The sequence below is a fragment of the Sander vitreus genome, chromosome 17 (genome assembly GCF_031162955.1).
Source record: "Sander vitreus isolate 19-12246 chromosome 17, sanVit1, whole genome shotgun sequence".
NCBI classification, from domain to species: Eukaryota; Metazoa; Chordata; class Actinopteri; order Perciformes; family Percidae; genus Sander; species Sander vitreus.
In genome coordinates, this window is record NC_135871.1 from 21,858,508 (window position 1) to 21,882,225 (window position 23,718).

Below are 23,718 nucleotides of genomic sequence, written 5' to 3' on the forward strand. Positions count from 1 at the left end.
GGCTCGGCGGCGTTCGGTGCTGAAGTGGGGCGGATGGCATAAAACAGCGGCGATGGACATTACATCGCAGGATTCCCATTTACGATGTCGCTAAATAAGCATCGGGACATCGCGTTTTCGAACCCATCGCCCTAGGACACTGACAGACCATCATAAAGGGGTAAGATGCTGATTATTCTGCGCTAATGCTCCACACGGACTGGCTAGCTGACGCTAGCACGGCGCTAGCTGCTGCTCAGCTGCCACCTCCTCCTCTCGCTGTTGAGAGATAGCGGATCTCAGGCTGTCGGCTAAAGCTAGCAAGTAGAAAGTGGGTGGCGTTTGATTTCTAAAAAATGTCGGTGCGACAGTCAGCACTGTGCAGCACTCTCTCTACTCGCGTTGTCACTCCGTGGTGTCAGCTGGGAGGGGATCTCCTCTCCCGGCTGGTCGGAGCTGCAGCGGCTGGGCTCAGATATGTCGGTCGGCTGCAAGAGAAACCATGCAAAACACACAGTCCAGCAGCTAGCCCAACATAGCTAGTGCACAGAGGGAGAAAGCAGGGTCCGATGAGCCTGCCTACTTGTTACCTAGCGATATGCACAGGCCTTCAGGCAGATGCAACAGATCCAGTGCTGCGACAGCTCACTCCCATGCATCCACTTTCTTCACTCTAAAGTTCATATTGCCACTGCCTAGACTTATTTTAACCTTTTTATTCCTCTACTGTCCCTGGAAAGAGCTCATGTCGTGCACAGCTGAGGGAGCACCCACACTGCAGTTTCCCATGGGTGTGTTGTTGAGTCAGAGGAGGATGGCCCTGATGATGAAGGCCACAAACGCGTTGGTCTGACAATAAAGTTGTTCTTTATAGTACTAGTGTTGCTGGAGTTTTTGATCTCTTGAGTGAGAGGTGCTCAGGTTATGTTGCCATTACATCCTGAGAGACTTCCTGATTCATCTCATTCAGCAAAATGACTCTTCAATCAGAGAGGTTTCACACAATACCAGCTGTCTTATCAGCATATTTGAGATGTATGTCATGTGCTTGTAAGGTGGATATATTTTACTTATAGTACTAGTGTTTACAGAGGCAGAGTTAACCAACACTTTAATGATCCCTGAAGAGTGAGTGATAGCCTGATTGTTCTTATAGAGCTAACATGGCTAGAGCCAGTGCTTATTTCTTTGATAGATAGTTGTGATGTGGACTCTCAGCTGCATTTACGTTTGTTATGATCATCAATAACATGATGTAATCGTTTATAAGTCAGGGTTCAACGTTACTGGCCCCAAACAAATAGTTTTTTTTATTAGTGGTTATCAAATGATGACAAAATCTGAAGTAAGTTGTTATAGTAAATCTTAATTTATAATGTATTAAACAGTACATGAACAGTGTCGTAAATGAGTTAAAGTGGAAGCTATTATTTAAAAAAAATTCAATAAAATCTAATAGGTTTTCCTTTTAGGTACCCTCATCAAGTGTGTTGTGCCTTTTTTAGCAACAGTTTGCTTTATTTGCAAATATTCTTTCTTAAAAGCACCCTATTCAGCTTAGGATAGTGTGCCCTTTCTCTCACAGAGTTATATTTCAGTCATTGGACCAGAATAAAAATCGGTTTTATTACTGCAAGTCCATTCAGCTTGACAGATATCACACAGGGCTATACACAATTCTAGATACATTTTTGCAATGTGCATCATAGATCACATTTTCACTCACTATGACCATTTCTACTGTCATTACCAAACATTCAGCCAAAATATTAACAATAACGTTGCCGTCAGTGGGCTTAATTGCTAGCTAACCACCGAATTCCAGCAAATAGACTGTGCCTTAGAACGTTAGCTACATGAAAGAGGTAGTATAACGTCACCGCTCAATTTAGAAACAGTTTAGCAACAAAACGAAATGCTGAGGGGACATTAATAACATTTTTCATGTTGCTTTTGAGAGCTATGCATCCCCACTAACCTGATAAACGTTTTAAACAGTAACGGGAATACAGCGTGTCAGGAAATACAGCGCCCCCTGCAGCGGTGAGTCAGAGGGACTGCAGCATTCGCTAACATTGGTTCTTGTTCTTGTCGGTCTGATAAACAGTAATTACCGTGAAAATAGCGTTATGGACACTGAATTTTCAGCAAATTCAGTGTCTATAACGCCATTTTCAATATAAATCAGACGTTGAGGCTTTCGTCGCTGTTTGTCACTGCCAGAGGAGAAACTGCGGTAGTCGCGATGTTGTTCATTTGATTGTCATGACTTCACGGTTGTTATATTTACTTGCCCGACGTGGGGTTTTACTTGACCTGGGCCATCGGGCGATCCTTATTGTTGAGCCCTGTAAGTCAGAAATTGTCTTAACAGTTTTCTGGTTCAGTCTAGGACAGCATACATATTAGCCTACTTTCATATGAGCCGATTATCGTCTTGATTCATCGATGTCTTCAAATGTATTGTTTTGTACCAAACCCAAAGATGTTCAGTTTACCGGGATATAAAGCAGAGAAAAGCAGCACATATTCACAATTGAAAAGCTATCATAAGGGATTTTCTCATCATTTTTGGTTAAAAACAAATTAGCAAAATACAAGAATACAAGAAATCCAAGTAAGATGTCACAGAAACATAATAGGCTGTGAACCTATATTAATAAGATAATTTAATGTAGTTTGTATTGTATATCATTTAAAATAACAATTGTTTAATATTAAATTAAGACATTATCTGTTCTCTTTTCCGTTGTTCTTTAATGTCTTTTACTTGCTGATTTTAGTCTCTAAGTTACAAAAGACTGGTGATAGTTAACATAAAGAGTCTCCAGTGTTGAGGTCAACATGTGAACACTTCTATGCTGCTGTTATGAGGAAGCAAGTTGTTTGAACAGTAATTCCTTTATGAAAACATGTAGCATGAGAGCGACCCAGGAAGCTCTGTCGCCTTTAGGCTCTTATGCCTCATTTCCATTGCAGGGTTTGACTCAACCCGTATCAACTCACTTTTGGTACCGGGTGCGTTTCTCTATTTTGCTTTCCACTGCAGATAGTATCCCCCTCAGTGTAGGCGGGATACTCAGCTGATCGCCCTAGCGACACTGCGTGAAACTGCTGTGACATCATCTTCAACGTGACACTCGTTGGATCCTTTTATCGGCAATGATGTGCGCACTTTGTCAATTGTAAGCCGTAGTGTACGCCATAGTTTTGCGGGCTGCCATTTAAAAAAATTTAAAAATAAATAAAAAATCTGGTTTGAGTGAAAAAAATAGCAGTCACTATTGATGGTAAGTTGGCTATTTAAAAATGGCGGGTTTGTGTAGGATCTCATGTTGCACTAGTGAAAGATAAGCATGATTTATGCTTCTGCGTTAAATCTATGCCGTGGCTACGTACGTAGGTATGTGGAGACACGGACCCTTAACTACATGTAGCGGTGACGCACGTTGCTCGGCCGTGGCTTGGTAGCGTTGCATTTCCCCCTACTCATTTCCTGGAAATCAATGAGAGGATTTTAATTTTCCTACAGATTTCCCACCGTGGTCAGAAAGCACAGGGGAGACACTTTGTTTTTCTCACTATGCCTCTAGAGTCGGTACTCGCTCTGAAGCTAATCGCCGTCACTCTCACTCGCTCTACCACACACTCCCCCACACACACACACACACACACACACACACACACACACACACACTTACGTAGGCTACGGCGAAAGCGCTGCGTGGAGCCTCCACAGAACCATAAATCCCGCTTTAGTTTCTGACCAATCTGTGGTCTGCAGTGTTTACCTCCACCTTCTAGTATCGGCTCAGCTCGCTTGGACCCTTAACCTACAATGATACCTTGATGATAAGTAATACGAAGTTGCAGTAAAGAAATGCCAAAGATATGTTTTGGATAGTTTAGAAACAGTATAGAGCTGCAACAAATGATTGGTTCCAAATATTTATAATCTCTCAATTATGTTTCAGATTAATCCATTATGTATTTAGTTTAAAAAATATTTCAGAGCATATGGAAACGTCTTAAAATATCTTACATAAAAACCAAATATATTTAGTTTTCAATGACATAAAACAGAAAAGCACAAAAAAACTCACATTTTGACAAGCAGGAAACACTGGAGAAATAACTTAACAATTAACCAATGGCCAAAAGTTGTTGAAGATAAATGACTGCACCTTTATTCTACTTGGTGGATAAACTGATTCTGTTGTTTGCCATGTGTGTTTTTCAGATGCTGTACTTTCATTTCACTGTACTCTCAAGTCCATAAATGACCCTTTCACCAACATCCAAGGAAGCCTAGGAGGCGACATTAAGGGGAAATAAGGAAACAAAGAGAGGAAGTAGTTACATTTCACCTCAGCTCTCGTGTCCCTTTCTGTGTCCGTCGGTCAGGGATGGTGAGACCAATAACCTCTCTTGTGCTGAAAAAAACCTCCTCTCCAGCGAGCCAAGCAGCCGGTCCGTTTGCCAAACAGACGTCCAGACAGTCCATCAGTCAGTCACTCCGTCAACCAGCCTGCTATCGTCCAGCAACCTATTACCTCACACCATGACTGCTCTGTCTGGCCTGTTTTTAGGAACTCACTAATTCATGGTAAGTTTGACTTCTGTCCAGTATGATTGCGATGCTTTAGTGTTGAGACATTTTATCACCAAGTTTACGTTGTTTGAATAAGAGTCATTTGAGAGGGAAGTAATCATCACCCTTTTGTGTTTAAATGTTTCTGATCAAGATAAAGAAAAACCTTTGATAAAGACTTGGTTTATGTTTTCCTCAATAAGCTGTGAAGTATCTCCAACATGCAGCTGAACCATCAAAGTAAAAATGTATGTGTTCATTTAAACACGATCAGTTTGTGATGTGTCTTTTGGAGGTTCAAGGTTTCTGCAGAACAAACATTCCTATGGTGTAGTTATTCCAGCCTAGAGCTTTTACGCTCCCTATATAGCCCAACTTATTAGATCCAGTATGATGATAGTCGGCCTCCCCAAATCAGCTTTGCAACAAAGGGTGACTATTTTTACAACTCTGTTGCTCATTGATGTTGCACTTATTTAAAGTGAAAAGACTGATCTTAAAATGTGTTAAAAATTGGAATAAACTGTTCATTCATATTCACTGTTAAAGAAGTGATTATATTATTGTTTTTTTTTTTCTTTTTCACTCGGTTACAAAAAAAAGAAAGAAAGAAGCACTGTGGATATTTGTATCCCACTTACTGTAGTCAATTGTCTGTTTAATATCACGTTACTGCTAGTTAAAAATGGGGGGAAAAAGTGCCTCTCCCATGTTCAAGTTCACTCTTGAACAACTTAGGTCCAATAAGTAGCTTTTTTAAGAGCTTTCAACCACATGGCTCAGTTTTTCTCAGTGGCGTAAGACTTGCTCAAGTATATGTTAGGGCTGGATGCCTGAAATTAATGTCACTATTGTCACAGTTACCTCGATAACGATTAGTAAACAATACCTTATTAAATAAATATACCAGGTGTGGAGCTTTTATTAATTTGTACTCAATAATAAACAAAAAAAAGCATAAATTATGACTCTTATTTTTTATATATATATATACACACACACACACACACACACACACACACACACACACCAACCAACCAGACGGCCAACCGTCGGCAGAAAAGGCAGTTGGACTGATCAGTCTCCCCGACTCAGAACACACCGAAGAGACGAGACGTAATACGTCTCCATAACAGCAGGCAGCGCTAATCTGTGTTGTCGCCCCAAAAATGAAAACCGGCAGCTGATTGGACGAACGCGTCACGTGCTGAATCTGTCTTCATTTCAGATCGACAAAGGTCAGTTTAAAAGATTTTCGTCAGATTTTGAGAGACTCTAGTCACGCTCATTCCGCTCCCCGTTTCTGGGTTAGCACTCTACCAATCAGATGGGTCATTTGAGTCTGACTGCTGGCAGTGCCCGCCCCGCCGATTATACACGTCAAATCGGCCCAAATGAAGGCCGACGGACGACGGCACGGAACACACTGAACAGACTCGAGTCACTGACCTCGCCAGACTGTCCAACGGCCGATTATCGGCTTGGTGTGTCCGGGCCTTTACACCCGTCACTCACAACACTCAGCAAATAGGTGGTGTTGTACATATCATTAAGCCCTTAGAGGATATATTACAGCTGTATATGCTGCTGCTTATAATGTTAGGCTAGTTTCTCATAAAAAGAAGAAAATATAAAATCAGCAGGTCCTTTATGTTCTTTTGATAGGGAGACTTTCATTTTCCTCTTCGAAAGGACACAAACAGTGTTTTGCAGGTATAACATCAGACGAGTCAGGTTTGGGTAGAATAGCAGCAAACCAATATTAAAACTTCCATAAAAGCCTGATCGACTCACAGTCGTGGTTTCAAAGATATTGCTAAATGAACCTCTTTTGCGAATAACTCTTTTTATCAGTTCTGTAATGCTCATTGGCCAGGAGTATGAATGCATGTTCCACCTAGCTTCCTTCAGTGACCACATTTTGTGACTAGTGCACGCAGTGTAGTCAAATCGGGTGGATTTTCCACCCGTTAAGGCTCCTTTTTATTGAATTGGGCAAGTAAAAATAGTTTTGGGCTACAGTATGTGCCCTACTTTTTGTACCATTTGGGCGGTTTCACCCTACAGGCAGTACCTACAGTACCTGCCCAGGGATTGCGGGCAGAAAATGGCAATTTGTTAAATAAGCTGGTACATTACATTTCTCCTTGTTTTAAGGTTAATGTTCTTTGTGCATTTTCCGGAAGAAAGAAACCTAAAACCTAGGCTATAGTCCAATAAATTGGTCCCTCTACAACTCCGTCTCCTAGCTGTAAATAAAAAATAGGGCTACTTTCATGACAAATGGGTGGGTTCTAGGCTCTGATTGGGTTAATTTTTGTCTGTCACATCTTGCAACACTTCTGTTAGCCCACAGCAGCACAACAGCAGTGTGCATTGTCACGATGTATGCTAAACAATACAACAGGATTTTTAGCCTGCGTGTTCCATGGATGTATAATAAGACCTGGATACAGCATTCCAGGCGGAGCCCAGTTCATTCCTTTAAGAGTTGCTCAGTGGCACATGAAGCCATCATGGAGCCAAAAATGAACAGGTTGATCGGCACTGCTTCTGCACTGTGCGACCCATAGAGCAGGCACACTAGAGCCGGCTACTTCCGCTAACTTGAATGGGGATAAAATGATTTAATTGTGCACCTCTTCTAGACTTTACAAATGGTATCGGACCGAATGGATACAATTCTGATAATTAAATGATTTATTTCGCTGGGGTTGTGACCCTAAACAAAAAAACTTCCATACCCACTGATTTACAGATGTCTCTTTTGCTATGTAAGTCTATGAGAAAAATTCTTTTTGGGCCAGAGGGTATCATGTGATGGGCCTGGAGTTGCAATTCCACTGTTATGCCGCTATGTACAATTTGCTTTAAAGCCCGGAGCACTTTCTGGGGGCTGGTGTGTACTTACTTCTAAAATGATTTACAGCTCATCCCTTGGCTAATGACGTGATGGTGAAGCAAAGTGGAGGTTTCAAAGTAGAGCTGGGTGATTGGATGAATACATTGGATTGTTTTTGGCTGATACGGCAGTAGTTGTTTTGGTAGTTGAAATTTTGCCTCCACAAGCAATTTGAAATTATGTCTAAATTAATAAAAAATATGGAAAAATGAGGGGGATGTCATCTGAATAATTTATAAAACCACTGCATTTATTTCAGATCGTGTAGCTCTGTTTCCCTCTCATCTGGATGTATTTGTTTTTTTTCACTCCATATTTGCATGTTCTGTCAATGCGGCCTCTTTCCCTGGGTTTAAACAAAGCCGATGCCTCGCTGTCGTTTGCATCTAGCAGCCTGTTTTTCCACAGATATTGCCTGGTCGCTGAATAACTGATGGCCACTCCACTGGTCAGGCGACAACATTTGCATATCAGGCAGGTCGTCTCAGCCTTACTTTCCATGTACTGTAACATCGCTGTAGTAAATCGCATGTATGTATGCAGTGGGAGCAGAGGGAACCAGAAAGAAGGCTCCTCTGTTGGTACTGGGGCGCTCTTTTTTATTTATTTGGATATTTAAGTGTTTTATGAGGAATTTAATTTGAACCATGACTTTGCAGGTAAGACTTCTGTTTCATTAATTGCAGAATTTCCAGACAATAAGACTGCAATTAATTAGTGCATTTTTCACACCACACCCGTTGGTGAAACTAAGCTTATATGCCCCAAATTATCAAGTGAAGTCTGTGTTCATTATTATCTCCTCTATCTGTTTGAATTTGTTCTGATATTCTCTTCTTTGCTGATCTTCATAGTGTATCCTGGTATAGATTTTGGCTGTTGGACTATCTGTAAGCGAGCTGTTATAGTTATAGCAGGATAAAGGTTTTCTCGGCCTATGTAGCTCATAAAAAGCCAGCCAAGTGTTTATATCTTCCGCATGGAGGAAGATACAAAAATAGCATAAGTTAACTACAATTACTCAGCAACTATTTTGATAATTAATTAGTCATTCCAATGCCAAACATTCCCTGGTCATATGACAGTAAGTTGATTATCTTGTGGTTTTAGACTGTTAGTCAGACAAAACCAGCAAATTGAAGACATTTCCATGGCCTCTGAATGGATGGGCATGACATGTTGTCATTTGGACACTCATTAAAATGACTTTAGTGATTCCCTGACTTTTAATCTGGGGCCATCATGAGTGATTTTGAGTGAAATGTCCTAACAATTATTGGATGGATTGTCATGTAATCTGGTGCAGACATGTATGTTCTCCTCAGGATAAATTGTAATAACTTTGGTGATCCCTTAACTTTTTATCTGCCACCATCATCATGCCAATTTGTCCAGTACTTTGGTTTATGACCAAACGCCTGGAAAATTAAATCAGCCACAGCTTTACTTTGGGTTTAATTAGCAAACGTTAGCATGCTAAACTAAAGGGTGAATAATACCTGCTAAGCAGCAGCATGTTAGCCTTGTCATTGTGTAGAATGTTAGCACATTTTACGTTAGCATTTAGAGGCGCTGTGCCTAAGTAGAGCCACACAGCCATGCTGTGACTGTTACCACAAACTATACATTTTCATTACATCCATCCATCCATCCATATTAAACCACTTATCTAGGGTCGGGTCGCTGGCCGTGGCTCCCGCAGGAGACCCTAAACTCCCCTTTCCCGAGCCACATTAACCAGCTCTGACTGTGGGATCCCGAGGTGTTTTTAAGTCATTGTGGAGATTTAATCTCTCCAGCTAGTCCTGGGTCTACCCAGAGGCCGTCTCCCAGCTGGACATGCCTGGAACACCTCCCTAGGGAGACGCCCAAACCACCTCAGCTGGCTCCTTTCGATGTAAAGGAACAGCTGCTCTACTCAGAGTTCTTCACAGATGACTGAGCTTCTCACCCTCATCTCTGAAGGAGACGCCAGCCACCCTCCTGAGAAAACCTATTTTGGCCTCTTGTACCCGCAATCTAGTTCTTTCAGTCATGACCCAGCCTTCATGACCATAGGTGAGGGTAGGAACGAAAACTGACCGGTAGATCTAGAGCTTTGCTTTCCGGCTCAGCTCTCTTTGTCCCACTCCAATGTCCCCTAACGTGCGAACAAAACCCCAAAAACTAAAGGCTTTTTAAACTTTACCCTCCTGAGTGCCTCAGTGTCCTTGAACCATAAGACCCAGAGGTACTTGAACTCTATTGGGTCCATTTTCATTACATGTTTCATACATTAAAGAAAAAATATCAGAAACATCAAAGTATCAGCAGTAACCACAACACTGTGTGTCTGCAATGGAATGAAATCATCAGACAACAGCAGGACATTCAGTTTTACCACAGGGTCACTATAAAAAACCACATTATTTAGGTTTTTTTGGTGTGTCCTTACCTAGCCTCGTCTCCTACCTGTGAAAAGGATGTTGCACATTCTGAGGCAACAACAGGTTAATATACTGTAAGTGTGTGCATGAATATATGTATTTGATGCACACGTGTGTGTCTGTCTGTGTGTGTGATGTGTAGGCTCTGTCTGTGTCTGCACCTTTTTAAAATGTATGTGTAGTGTCTGTCAAAGCCAGTGTGAAAGACTTGGCTCAATGCCAGAAATCCTCGTACCGTACAAGGAAGGGAATCCATTCTGTCCTGCTTGGGTGCAAGCTCTCTCGCTTCATGTCTATCTCACACACACACACACACACACACACACACACACACACACACACAGTTTCATTTGTTTTTTCCCTTCTTATAAGTCATAGCATAGTATTGCTAGTGAACCAAAAGTAAAACTTGGGGACCAAATTTGAAACTGCACTCTCTGTGATTATTATTTTGAAGGGTATTTAACAGTGTTTTGTTGTTGTTGTTGTTGTTTTTTGTGTGTATCCATTGCGAAGCCCCGGAGTGTGAGTGGAGTGGAGATGAGAAAAAGGCAGGCGGCGCACATCGAGGCCACACCCCAGGCCCCTGGACAGCCCCGACCCAACACCTGCTGCCTCTGCTGGTGCGGCTGCTGCAAGTGTCTCTGGTAAGAAAATACCATACTATACAATACTATACTGAAGTCTACTATATATACTATACTAAGTCTGTGTCTGCAGAATCTAATATCACCCAGTTTGTGTTTATCTGTTTTCCATTATATGGTTTTTCAGGTAGACTGTGGCTCACTGGCTCAGGATAAAAACACTATACTTAAAGCCACTATAATTATTTTTTTTTTTTTTTTATAAATAATCATTTATAAAATAAGTTTGCTGTTGATAACTACAGCACAGCCACTATATTTGAAGAGCTTTACAAAAAAGAAGGCTTGCAACCCGAAGCAACTATGTGGCATGACGTCATCTGGTGACTTTCAGCCATTTTTTTAGCAGCCAGTAACATTTTTTTTAGAAGAAAAGAATTTGCAAAGTTGCTTGTGATGAATTAACTGGAGTTGGCAATAAAGCTGCCTTTTTAAAAGGATGCTTAGAAGCAGTAACGTAAGTATAAATGTAACCACTTGGCCAAAGCAATATCTGAATTAAACATATTTAATCATAAAATCATATAAATAGAGATTGCTGCTCTACAGCACCTTTTAAGCATTTTGTTATTGGACAGTTGGATATTTATGCATTCATGGTCACAATTTCTTAAAAAAAAAAAAAACACTGAATTTTAGCATTTTAGTTATTAGGAAACAAAAAATCACCCCCTGTGTCTGAAACAACAAACAGTTGGTCCTGTTGCCTAATCTGTGATGTTATGCTTATGTTGAGTTCCCTAGAAATTTAACTGAAGAAATAGTCTTTATACCGACACACAGCACTGATGCCTGATCCAGTGCAAGGAGGTCTGGGAGCCAGTACACCTTTCTACAAACCAACCCATGTTTTAACAGTTTTCAGAGTTGAACAATTATGAAGCCAGATGTTAAAGTCAAGTCAATTTTAATTATATAGGCCAAAGGCCTCAAAGGCTTTCTCTATAGACCCTTGGTTCGCATAAGGAAAAAGTCCCAAAATGTGTAGGAGTTCTCTGAACAAAACACAACATAAGTTCTTACAATGTTTACGCAAATAATACAAAATGATATAGTGGTGAAAACTTACTGAGATGATCTGTGTCACCTGAATCCAGAAGATTAACTGTATTCTTTGTATTCCACTGTTGGATTCAAGGCCTGCAGGTTTAAAGGGTCATGTAGATTTTACAGGAACCAGGTTTTTGGCAGTTAAATATAGCAAACAGCTCCTGCACGGTCAGCTGGTCTGTGGTAAAGGTGTGTTTGAAAGGTAATTATAGGAGTGTACAGTAGATTTTATTTTTTAATTGATAATGAAAATAATCATTATAGTTGCAGCTTTAATTCCTGCCTTGCATTTTTGAATACGAGAGAAAAGAGTACACAGCCAACACAACAAAAAAAAAAACGTTTCAGTGTCCTAATACTTACAGATTGCAAACTTTACTGCACCAAATGCCCCTTAGCAAGCCATCAAAACCAGTAACTGCTGTGTAGCTCCTATTGCTGCTTCACTGTGGCTGCACTCTTGCCAGGAGAGAGGAGTGAATGAAACATTGTTTTCAGGCAGTGAATGGTGAATGTGCTGCTTTTTTCACACCACTTCATCTGAAGTGGTGGCAGCTTGTGGACTGGGCCCATAGTAAGTGCTCTGTGACTCCGCTGTGTGTTTCTCAATCAAATGCTGGTGTCAGATATCCAGAATGAGCCTGGAAATATGTCTTCAGTACCCCATGTTTATTTATTTTAGTGTCAAGGCTGGGGGGGATAATATGCCATTTTCAGTACAAGTTTGTGTGAGTTAAATCACTGCATGCTCTCTGTTTTTTTTTTTTTCCTATCATGCCGAGTCAAGAGATCTGTGTGAGAGTCTGTGTGTCACAGGAGATCTCGTCTGCTGCCGTGGTGAAGTTTTATGGGGACGGTGTACGAGTGTTAATGGTCACAGCATACTGTTACATTTAGTTTTTCATCCATCCTTTTTCTTTCTTTTTTTCTCTACTTTCTAACCCCTCCTCATCCGCCCTCACACAAGGTTCCTTATCTACTTGGGATGCCTTCTATTTCCATCCACACATCACATGCAAAACAGCTGTGAAGAACAGCCTGTATATTTAGCTGTATTGTAAGGGTGCCCGGGGGCTGTGGCTAGCTTAGCCCATTACTGCCACACAATGGGGACTTTGACAAGAGACAGCAAGAGGAAGGAAAGATCCTCCGTGGTGGGACAAAAATAGACAGCTCAGTCTGTGTTGCATTGTGAACTTAGCATGTGTGACTGAGTTACGACAGACAGAGAGCCTACCATGTGTATTAAGTGTTTACATAAAGAAATGCACTGTAGCTTTATTGTTTAATGGATTTTGAAGCTTACACCAATGCTTCCCAGTGTGATTGATAGCTGGAAGAGATGAACTGAGTTAGATATCTAACAATTGCTTACATTATTGATTTATCTGCAAATTATTTTCGTGTTCAATCTATTGATCATCATTTGGTCTATAGAATGTCAGAAAATTGTAAAAATCACAATTTCCTAATGCCCAAGGTGAGGTCTTCCATTTGCTTGTTTTGTCTGACCAATAAATAGTCCAAACATATTCAGATTACTGTGACGGTAGGGTTGGGTGATCGTTTCTATTTTTATATCGTCCAATTGTGGTTACTCGAGATCGCCGATAGGTGAACAATAGAAAAAGTAAATCAGCCCTGATACTGATCTTGTTGATTGGCTCTGGACATCCCTAGTGAGAGGAGAAATTTGGTTGTTTGGATACAGTGTAGAGTTTTTTTCTTGGGTGGTAACTAAGGATGGTGAATGGCGATTTGCATGCATGGAGAAAAATCATTTTGTATCTTTTTTTTTATTTTTTTTTTATTTATACATTTGTCACAATCAATGTATCGTTGCAGCCTTAATTCTACAGTAGGTAAATAAAGACAACAACAACCCTATTGTCAAATATGTACAGCAGCTAAAAGTGGACAATAATAATTAATATAAAGAATAATAATTATGATTTAACTGCGACTCTCCATCTACAACTTAATCTAATGATAACTAAAATATGTCCATTTAAAATGCCAGAAACATGTCCAGACTTTTGTTTTGGCGAGTATAATCAATTTCTTGTCTCCAATCAAGGAATGAAGACAGGATGGAGAGGAGTGAACGACAGACCTGCACCAAGATGGACAGTATTGAAGCTGCAGAAGAACAGTAAGTCCAGCCATCATCCCTCCAGTCTTGCATGTTTGTGTCAGTATGATTGTGTGTGTCAATCTCACACACATGAATGTCTTCATTTGTTTATGTCCGACTGTAGGCAGCCCAGTCTAGACGAGGCGCTGTTGTGGGCCCGGAGCTTTGAGATGATGCTGCGCTCGCGGGAGGGCCGGGAGGTCTTCCGGGAGTTCCTGCGCTCTGAGTACAGCGAGGACAACCTGCTTTTCTGGATGGCCTGTGAAGAGCTGAAAAAGGAGACTGATCCCTTAGTGGTGGAGGAGAAGTCCAGGATCATATACGAAGACTACGTGTCCATATTATCACCCAAAGAGGTACCGGCTGTATTTGTGTTGAATCAGCAGAAGTGAGCCACCACTGCCATGTTAACAGCATGGCTCTAGAGATGGTCAGTCCACCACTTTGGTCCGGACTGAAATATATTTTTTCATAGTCCCCAGATGATAAATCCTAATGACTTTCCATGTAGCCCCATCATCAGGTCACATTTTCATATTGCCCAACATTTTGGTTTATGACTAAAACTTAAAATATTCAGTTGTACTTGATGAATGTAGTGCCAAATAAATGTTACCTAAGGGACCGTTCGGTATTTATGGAATGGACCACCGGAGGAAAATAGGGGAGGGTCATGTCTTTTTATTTTTTGCTGAGGGGAGGGTCATCCAATATTTTTTAGTCTGGGCGGGGGGGTCACCCAACTTTTTTTATTCATGAAAAGAGCAAAATTTCAAAGTGGCTTGTTTGGTGCCCCCCTGGTGGCTCAAACAGGTAATTGCATTGTTTAAAAAATAAGTGGAATAATTACATCTGGCATGACCAGATATTTTATAAATATCTTAAATAACACAAAACAACTAAATGGTGGTAGGTAATACATCTGATTTCATATACTGCTTTAGTAAAAAAAAATATTACCTGGCTGACGATGGGAGCAGCAGGATGCAAAAAACGAAAGTTACTGTTGCACTAGTCTGGACATCTTACTGTGCCAACCTTGCAATAAAGGTTTCCTAAATGACATGTATATACATGTGATGTCAGCTTACTAATTGATTGCGGGTTTTGTGTAGATTTGGACTTTTATACATTTATTCCACTTTGTTTAAACGGCGAAGTGGAGAGGCCTCGTTCACCTGTTTGGAGCTGGCTGGTGAATGTGATGCTCGTATAGGCCTTGCTGGATACACCGTGTCATTTACCTTTTTGTGGATCTACTGATTGCTGCGGATTACTTTTTTCCCCTGTGTCATTGGATTACGGCAAAATACGGATCTTTTTTCTCAACGTGTCTTAACGTTTTATGGTGTGACTGCGCTTCGTTTTTGCGTTTGGAGAGGCATCTCAACAGACTGTAGGTCCAACACTGATTGTTCACTGTTACATTTTAGTTGAGTTTAAGCGTCTGTCTATTGCGTTCCAAAACAGCCGTGCCGCGATTGGATTTCATAAGGGCGAATTGTTAAATTGTTACAATGTAACTTAAAATCTGCTTTAAAAATAAACATATGTGTTTTGGAATATAGCCTAATGTTCAGCTTCGGCAGCTTTACCTATGTGCTAAAATATACAATGACGAAGCCTAGTGACAAGTCCATAGCAACCAGTGTTGAATTGGTTATATCCCAGTGTCCTTTGCTGAATGGTCTCAATGTTTTATTGTTTTATTTCATGTGAATACTAGTTTACTAGAGGAGTAACATAGTATTTGAAGTAATGCAGTAATGCATGAAGTGTGCATTTAGTTTCCATGCTTATTGTGTTTCCACAACGTTAGTGAGTGTATCTACTGAAATGGCCACCACACCATAACAGAGGAGTGGGATGTATAAGATGAGAATGCAGAGGTTAACTCCTGTATGTCAGGGCTGTAAAAATCAAATGGTATCTGTACTTCTTTGCTAAGTGCAAAATTGCATGCAAGGGGAGGGTCATGCCTCTTTTTCAAATCATTTTGAAGCGTCCTAGGAAAATTATTACTGACGAGGGGAGGGTCAAGTCTTTTTAGGCCACAAAACTCCTCCGGTGGCCCCTTAATTAACTAACAAACAGTCCCTAAAGGTAAATTTTAGCATGCTAACACCAGGGTTTCCCGCAGCACTTTGCAGTTCGGGCGGCCCGCCTAAGCTGGGGAAACCTACCGCCTTAACTAGGTCGTCAAAAAAAAAAAAAAAATCCGCTGCACAAAAGGCCGTCAAGTGCATCTCTGACAATAACGCGGACGCGCTTCACACCGCGGCGGGCAAGCACGCCACACGGCCGAAATGAGAGAAAGGAAAAAGAGACGTGGTCTGTCGCTGTCCGGAGGATAACTAGCCAGTTGATATCGCGCGTGTGTGTCTGTGAGAACTGTAAGTCGTATAACTTATGTTTTGGGTTTATTTAAGCATGTTATTGTATTAGTCTATAGTTCTTGCAAATTTAAAGTAAGTTAGCTGGTGATTTTGTTGTTTGTGTTCTTCACCTGCTAGCTAGGTTGCACGTGCCTGTTGATTCGATATAATGGCGATTGTTGAACACCCTTGCTCACGTTTGTATTTTATGTGCATTATTGACATAGCCTATAGCGATGTCAGCTCTGCCATAAGCAGTGACTGTGATCACCTTTGCACATTTTGACAATGTTGTTTTGCACTTTCTTTTGCACTTTAGTGTTGTATAGTTTGTATACTGTTTGTTAAAATTGTTTCAGTTGTTAAGGACAAATATGTTTAACCATTTGTATAGTTTGTATGGTGTTTGTAATGAAAATAAGCATCAGTGGTCCACTTGTAAAAGAGTGCAATTACCAAAGGGCCCTTGAATTGATCTTTTTAAAACCAAGGATAGCTTGTAGCGATGCTAGATGTCAGCTCTGCCATAAGCAGTGACTGTGATCACCTTTGCACATTTTGAATGTTGTTTTGCACTTTCTTATTTATTATTATTAGGGCTGTCAATTGATTAAAAAATGTAATCTAATTAATTACATACTCTGTGATTAATTAATCGAAATTAATCGCATACATAATTAACGGTGCCTGAACCGATACTTTTTAAGAAAGTAAAAAAAGAAAAAAAAAGGGTACTAAACAACAGTTGGTGACATTAAAGAATGGCTTGTTTATTGCTAAGGCCATATGGTCAAAATTAAATGATTTAATAATAATGTATAACAATAACTTATTTCACTAGTAAATTGCTGTTGAACGACAAAAGCAACAACCAGATAGGAAAAGGACATTTACAATAACTTCAAATGCACCACAAGGCTGTAGTTTACTAGTTTCATTGAACGCACCATCTGTGTTGTTTCTCCGACGGCAGCTACAGATTGTTACATACCGGTGTTGAATCCTCTACAGTAAAACACAGTCAAACTTTACACCGTTTAGCGTTAGCTGTCAGCATTGTAACCGTGTTTTATCCAGCTACTAGCTAGCGGTAGGCTAACGTTAGCTGCTGTTGAGTATTGTGTTAACTAGCGTCACATGCAGCGGGGTTTGTGTTTCCTGTAACGTCTGTTTCAGAGCATCAGAGAGAAGCGCAGACATATCAGTGGCACCAGATTTTCGTCTGTATGCAAACGTCAATATGGAATGGATTAATCTGCGTTAATTTTTTTAACGCGTTATTTTTTTCTCCGATTAATTAATCGAAATTAACGTGTTATTTTGACAGCCTTAATTATATATTATTATTTAAATTTTATACATTGTTAAATGTAGTACAGAGTCTGTAGTCTATCGCGCAAAGAACCCCCCCCCCCCCATCCCCGGTCTGACGGCAAACGCCCCGACCCTACCACCTTAACTAACAAATTTTCTACGGGAAACCCTGCTAACACGCTATGCTAAGATGGGGAACATGGTAATAAACATTATACCTGTTGATCAGCATCTTAGCATTGTCATGCCATGCTAATGTTAGCATTTAGCTTAAAGCACCACTGTGTTTAAGTACAGCATTACAAAGGTGCTAGCATGGCTAAAGGCTCTTGTTAAGAAGCCAAATAGTGGACAGCCTGTCATGTCTTTTAAGAAGCCACTGGTACTCTACGGATCACTTAAAAAAACACCCTGGTTTATAAATCAAATTTGTTTTCCACATCCCAGGTGAGTCTGGACTCGCGGGTCAGAGAAGGAATAAACCAGAACCTGGCGGAGCCCAGCAACCTGATGTACGAGGAGGCCCAGTTCCAGATCTACAACCTGATGCATCGCGACTCCTTCCCCCGTTTCCTCAACTCCTCCGTTTACAGAGACTTCCTGGCCAACAGGAGGCTCACCTGCCTCGACACCTAGACTCCACCACAGTCCCTCATCGCCATCGTACGCCAACGAGACTACTACTTAAACTTCAAATACTACTATGGTGCCAGAAGTCGGGTTTGGAAAATCTCTCCATCTTTTTTGATTGAAAAGACTGAATGACATCCAAGATAGCTGGTTGTTTTTTTTATTTATATTTTTTAAGCAATTTATATCCAGTTCTCCACTGGAGCCAGGTCGGCCTTTGCTGGTTGGTTATTGGTCAATTTAAGACCATTAATGCTGGCCAGTGATTGTTTTGCTAGCAATTTGTGCTGTTTGTTAAGGTTGACTGGCCAACCCACTTGTCAGCTGAAGTCAGTTGAAATGGCCAACCTGATGGCCAGCTGCTGGTTAACTGTGGACAAGGACTCTCAGGCGGTGGGGCCAGAAAGAGGAGAGCAGAAAGTGGACAAGCCAACTGTTCCTGTACTGTAATATTTAGACCTCATGCTTTCTACCTTCACTTTAATATTTTCTCTCTCTCTCTCTTTCTCTCTCTCTTACTCATTCGTTCATGTTGTTTTGTTTTTCTAATTCTGTCCCATTCCGCAGATGTGTAAAATTGTGTTTTTAATTTTAATTTACTGTCCAAACATGACACCTAGTTGTTGGTGGGAGTTGGGGCGTCTCTGCCCATTTAACCAGTAGAAGCACTGGCTCTGCATGTGACTCTCTCTCTTTACAGTAGCTTGACGATGTAAGCCGCGGACTGCAACCGTTTTTGAATATTGAGATGTATTAAGACAGTGGACCTGTCTCTCTGTCTGGATGTCTATATTCAGTGAAGGGAAAAAGGACACTTTGCCAATTTATAGCTTACTGCAGTTTTTTATTGAGGAGACATGATGGCTTCTGCAGCAAAGGCAACAGCACATACCCATCCATCCATCCACCTGTCCATCCATCCATCTGTCCGTCCAAGCACTTTCCTTCTTTGGGATTGTTTAACTGGGAGAAGTAAGGGCTAGAATTGTGGTTGGGCAGCTACATGTATTATTATTACTCATGAACTTTAGACAAAAAATCTCTCCACTGAGAAATCACAATGCCTTTACATGTAAGAAAAAGGCAGCACAAGCGCTGCTGGAGTTTTTCTGGAAAGCAACCACAGTTTGTCCAACGATCCCTACCTCCCATATTTGTTCCCTCCCCCTCCCTTCAACTCAGACCATCACAGCCTGACAAGCACAGGTGCCCAATGTGGGGGGAAAAAACACAGCTGGATAAAATACAAACAAACCCACAACGACTACATTTTAAAATTGTTGCGCAGAAAACAAGGGTTTACCTTTTAGTGTTTTACCATGATTTGAGCATTATGGAAAGCTGGTTCTACTTGGAGAACGTAGGGAGATGCAGCAGGCACTGATCTAATTGAAAGGGTTATTGAGCCCTGGCCTTTGTCTGTAAGGCTTTAGTTTTAGATGCTGTAGGTAACATGACAAGTCGCTGGCGTTGGACGTCCAATATCACGCTGCAGATACGTGACACGGGTGCCAAACATGATGTCAAAGATGCTGTGAAGAGATATCAGATTTGACTTGTCACCAGGCTGTCGGCCATTCTGGTGCATGTCTGTTTCTCCAGCAGATGGAGCTGGGAGAGCGTATGGTAGTCCTTCAGTTAGCTACTGCCCATTTAAGACACTCATTTTTTACCAGAGCTAGTGAAGAGGGTTGGTATAATAATGCTAACCTGCTACTGTACCAGGCTTGCGAAGAGAGTTTGCGTAGTCATGCTACAAGATAGCCTTCTCAACAAGGCTAAATAGGTTTCAGCATGCTGTAGGCAAGCAGTCATCATGCTTGTGCTAGCCAAGCTAATCCCCCATCCCACTGCCAGCACTAACATACTCTGGTTTGTTTTTCTAATCTGACTTTGACAGCATGCAATGATAATGGCTATGTGTGTGTATGGTACAATTACACACTTAACAGAAACATTTTGATAAAAAAAAACTGTAAGGGGGTCTTGCCAAATGTCCCATTAATGTTTTTAGTATATAAAGCTTTTGTTTTTTGATGATGTGAACATTTGAACTTTGGCCTGTGGATGTGCAGTAGAAAGTGCATGAGTGCAGTATATGCTATTCTGTTTAATTAACTGGGCCTCCAAGTCCATTCATTGTGTAACATGATGGATAGCTGACCTTAAAGTGTCAATGAAACAGTGCCACTCCTTACTGATAAATGTAGGCATCCATGTTGCCACCTCCTTTACAGTAACTACCTGAAGTTCACGTGCCAAGTTTGGTCTAGGTTAAATTTAAGAGTAGACGGTGGAGAATGTCTAGCAGACTATTGAAGTACAATTGGATGTCGTTAGTGATTATAGAATGAAGCTGTGTACTATTATGTTAGATTGGTTTTAAATTGTCAGAAGTTAGTAACCACGACACCTTTTTAGAATACTCAAAACATTGTAATGCCACTGTTGGATTAATCAAGAGACTGACTCTAGTTAGCATTTGCAAGTTTTACTAGATGACTAGATAAGGCAACAGATCATTTTATTGATAATAATTTAATTAAATGCAGGTCCTCTGCTCGAGCCTAAATGGAAAACGAGTCCATGGAGTCATGGTATTTTGAGTTTTCCTCCAGACTTATTTTCACTTACAGTGTTAAAAATGCTAACTAGATGTAGCTGTCACATCAAAACCAAGCTATCATATTACCACAAAAGCTTTCTGTAGTAAAAGTGTTGGATATAAATTGATTGATTGAACACTGACACTGTAAAGTCAAGAAGATTTGCAATGTTCCTTCTTGAAAATATACTATATTTAACTTGCCAATACAATACTTACATGCAGACTACATAAATACCCATAAGGGCTTGATTTGATATTGCTTAGCTGCTGTAATGAAGAGCCGTGCATGCATGCGCATAAGAATAATTAACCAATTCTGATACGGAAAGATCAGTTGTCACACTTACTCCTTGAGCAGTTTTCATTTCCAAGAAGCATTTTAGACGTATTTGGACAACTTTGTAATTTCTTGACTGAGTAGAAGAATGCCTGTCACTCATTAAGCTCTCTTGCAAACAAGTCCGTCTTCTGCTCAGTACAGCTATGTTTCCTTGTTGCTGAGTCTATACAGTAATTCAAATGAGAATGTTTCACCAAGAACCAGATAATGAAATCATGGTGCAATTAAACCAAGTTTACATTTATAAATTGTGAGATGTGTGTACCTTATTAAATACTTGTAACCGTGGGGAGCTAACTGTCCCCAGTGTGAGCAGAGAAACCAGCCGGTCTCTGCCCAGTGCTAACCCTATTAGCACTTTACAGGGTTTACAAGGAGGACAGACACAGCAGAATCCCAGGTAACAGTGTTTTACAAGGACAGACACAGCAGAAACCCACGTTTTCTGGTTACGTCCTTTCCTATTAATTTATTGTGACTCTTACACAGTGGGGGGAAAAGTACACAGTTGTTTATTTTTAATGACTGCATTTCAAATGTAGATTTTACAAGCAATGATGATGATGTAAAGTGATGTGTCATCGCTGAGTTTAGATTTTTTTTGTGTTTAAATTCCCATGGGTTCCAAGTGAGTGGGTTTTTGAAATGTGACGTGAAAAGGTTGAGAGCTGTGTCTAGATCTGGTGGAGGAGGTTTGCGAAGCTTTGGCCTTACTGACACGTTTTATTTTTTTCCTTTTGTATAGAAAAACAACAACAAACGTCTCCGTAGGCTTTTCACTACCTCTCATGTTGGTTAATTTATTTCACATCTAGTTGTTAATGTACAAGTTGTTTTTTAGATCTACTTGAAGCCTAACACTGTAAACAAAAATGTGCACAGAAAAATGACTATGTACAGTATATGATCAGAGGGGTTAAAGAGAGCTTGGCCTAGTCGACATTATTCTTTTTGTTTGTATGTATGTTTGTTTTTAATTGTGTTGAGCTGAACTAGATTTTGCATCTCTATAAAGAATTCAGGAATCTACTGTCTAAGGGCTAATCCCATTTTTGCCTATGCAAATCTGTTATTGTGGGTGAGTTGGGAAAGTGCGAACTACCGCACCTTTCACCTGTTTTAGATGGACCATGGTTTACAATGCCCTTTGCTGATATTCTTCAATCTAAGTCAGCAAAAATGTACGCTTATTTTTGTTTCTATATATATATATATATATATATATATATATATATATATATATATATATATATATATATATATATATATATATATATATATATATATACATATATATATATATAACAACAAGTAATATACAGAGGAAATAGTATATGCCTTTGTGATGATAAAAAAGAAACCTTGCTGAAAACAAATAAATGTGTTGTCTGACATTATGTGGCTGTTTGCTGGAGTCTTGGTAAGATGATATAGACGACTGGAACTCAACTGACAGTTAAGCGACTGACTGTCATTACTCAGACTACAACACTAGTAGCTGAACCAGTGCAGTATTTCCTAACTGAGGGGGAAAACGTTTATGTATTTAAGGAGAAACCACATCATGACTTTCTGTAACAAATATTGTTATCCAGCCCTAGCCTGTGAGTGAAATAAGGTATTCGGGCCAACCAGGACTTGTCCTTGTCATTTTTCACTGTACCATTTGGTCATTTTTAAAGCAAGACTATGCAACTCTTGCTAAACAAAGGCCATAATTGCCACCGGTGACAGTTAAGGGATAAGGGCAAGTTATATAACATTGTGTAAAAGTAGCAGAAGTAGAGTCAAGTCATAAAGTCAGCAAACTGACTCAATAATGTCAATTAAAGGGGTGTGTAAGTTTGCTAGCATTAACCACCACAAGCTAATTGTTACACCAGACGGAAGTAAGGCTGCAACGCCAAAATCTGGCTGTTATTTCATCATCAAGTTGCATAGTCTCACTTTGAAGAACTGAGTTGGAGCATGTGCACTGTCCATATGTAAGTCACATTTTATAACCAGTAATCCATTAATAAAATAAAAGAATTCCACTTGCCATGAAATAATTAACATTTTAGCATGATTATCTTTTTGTTTGTCAGTGGACACTGCACACCTGTTAGTGTGCATTTGTAATCAAATGTGTGCAGTACCATGTCGTCGGCAAACGGGAACTTATTTTTCTATTCTTCAACTTATTGTTCTTTTTGTAGCCACATCCAGTCAAACTATCACTGTGCTAATACAGTAGCGTTGATGTGAAACACATCAGCAGAAGTAGGCTTTCTGTTTTTTTGAACACTCCACCAATGCAAGATGTAAGAAAAGTCAATAATACATTACTTACAAGACCATTCACTTAGCTTTTGAGAGACACTTTTAGCTTTGAGTTAAGGGTTGATTTGAGTTTTAATAATTTATTTTTAACTCTTTGATACAAATGTTGCTCCTGAACCGAGATAGAAATGAGAACAGGAGGGTTGATGATGTATAGATTTTTCATTCACAATTCCTTACAATGCATCCTGGCTAAAGAAAGACAGGGTTATCGACTGATGTTGGTTTGAAACTCAACCTGCTTTGTGTGTTCCCTCAGTTGAATTTGGTGCCTCTTTATGGTTCACAACAGACCTCAAGATCTCTTTCCGGCTCGCTCTCTCTCTCTCTCTTTCTCTCTCTCTCTCTCTCTCTGTGTCTCTCTGTCTGTCTCACTTCTGCTCTCTGTAACATTACAGAT

General features: G+C 40.3%; 1 protein-coding gene across 2 annotated transcripts; it reads left to right on the forward strand.

The window, feature by feature from the left end:
• On the forward strand, positions 1-22,226 carry rgs17 (regulator of G protein signaling 17). Of its 2 annotated transcripts, XM_078272819.1 has the most exons (6): positions 1-160; positions 4,220-4,585; positions 10,415-10,545; positions 13,673-13,747; positions 13,854-14,085; positions 17,866-22,226. In XM_078272819.1, exons 2-6 carry the CDS (start codon positions 4,583-4,585, stop codon positions 18,052-18,054), a joined length of 630 nt encoding a protein of 209 aa, XP_078128945.1. In that variant the 5' UTR covers positions 1-160; positions 4,220-4,582; the 3' UTR covers positions 18,055-22,226. The 2 variants fall into 2 exon arrangements, with proteins under 2 accessions (XP_078128945.1, XP_078128944.1); XM_078272818.1 differs by lacking the exons at positions 1-160; positions 4,220-4,585 and adding an exon at positions 7,894-8,131.
• The last annotated feature ends 1,492 nt before the right edge of the window (positions 22,227-23,718 follow it).

Coding starts and splice junctions, on each gene's coding strand:
- rgs17 (XM_078272818.1), top strand. Junction 10,546..13,672: donor GGCTGCTGCAAGTGTCTCTG/GTAAGAAAATAC, acceptor TCTCCAATCAAG/GAATGAAGACAGGATGGAGA. Junction 14,086..17,865: donor CCATATTATCACCCAAAGAG/GTACCGGCTGTA, acceptor TCCACATCCCAG/GTGAGTCTGGACTCGCGGGT.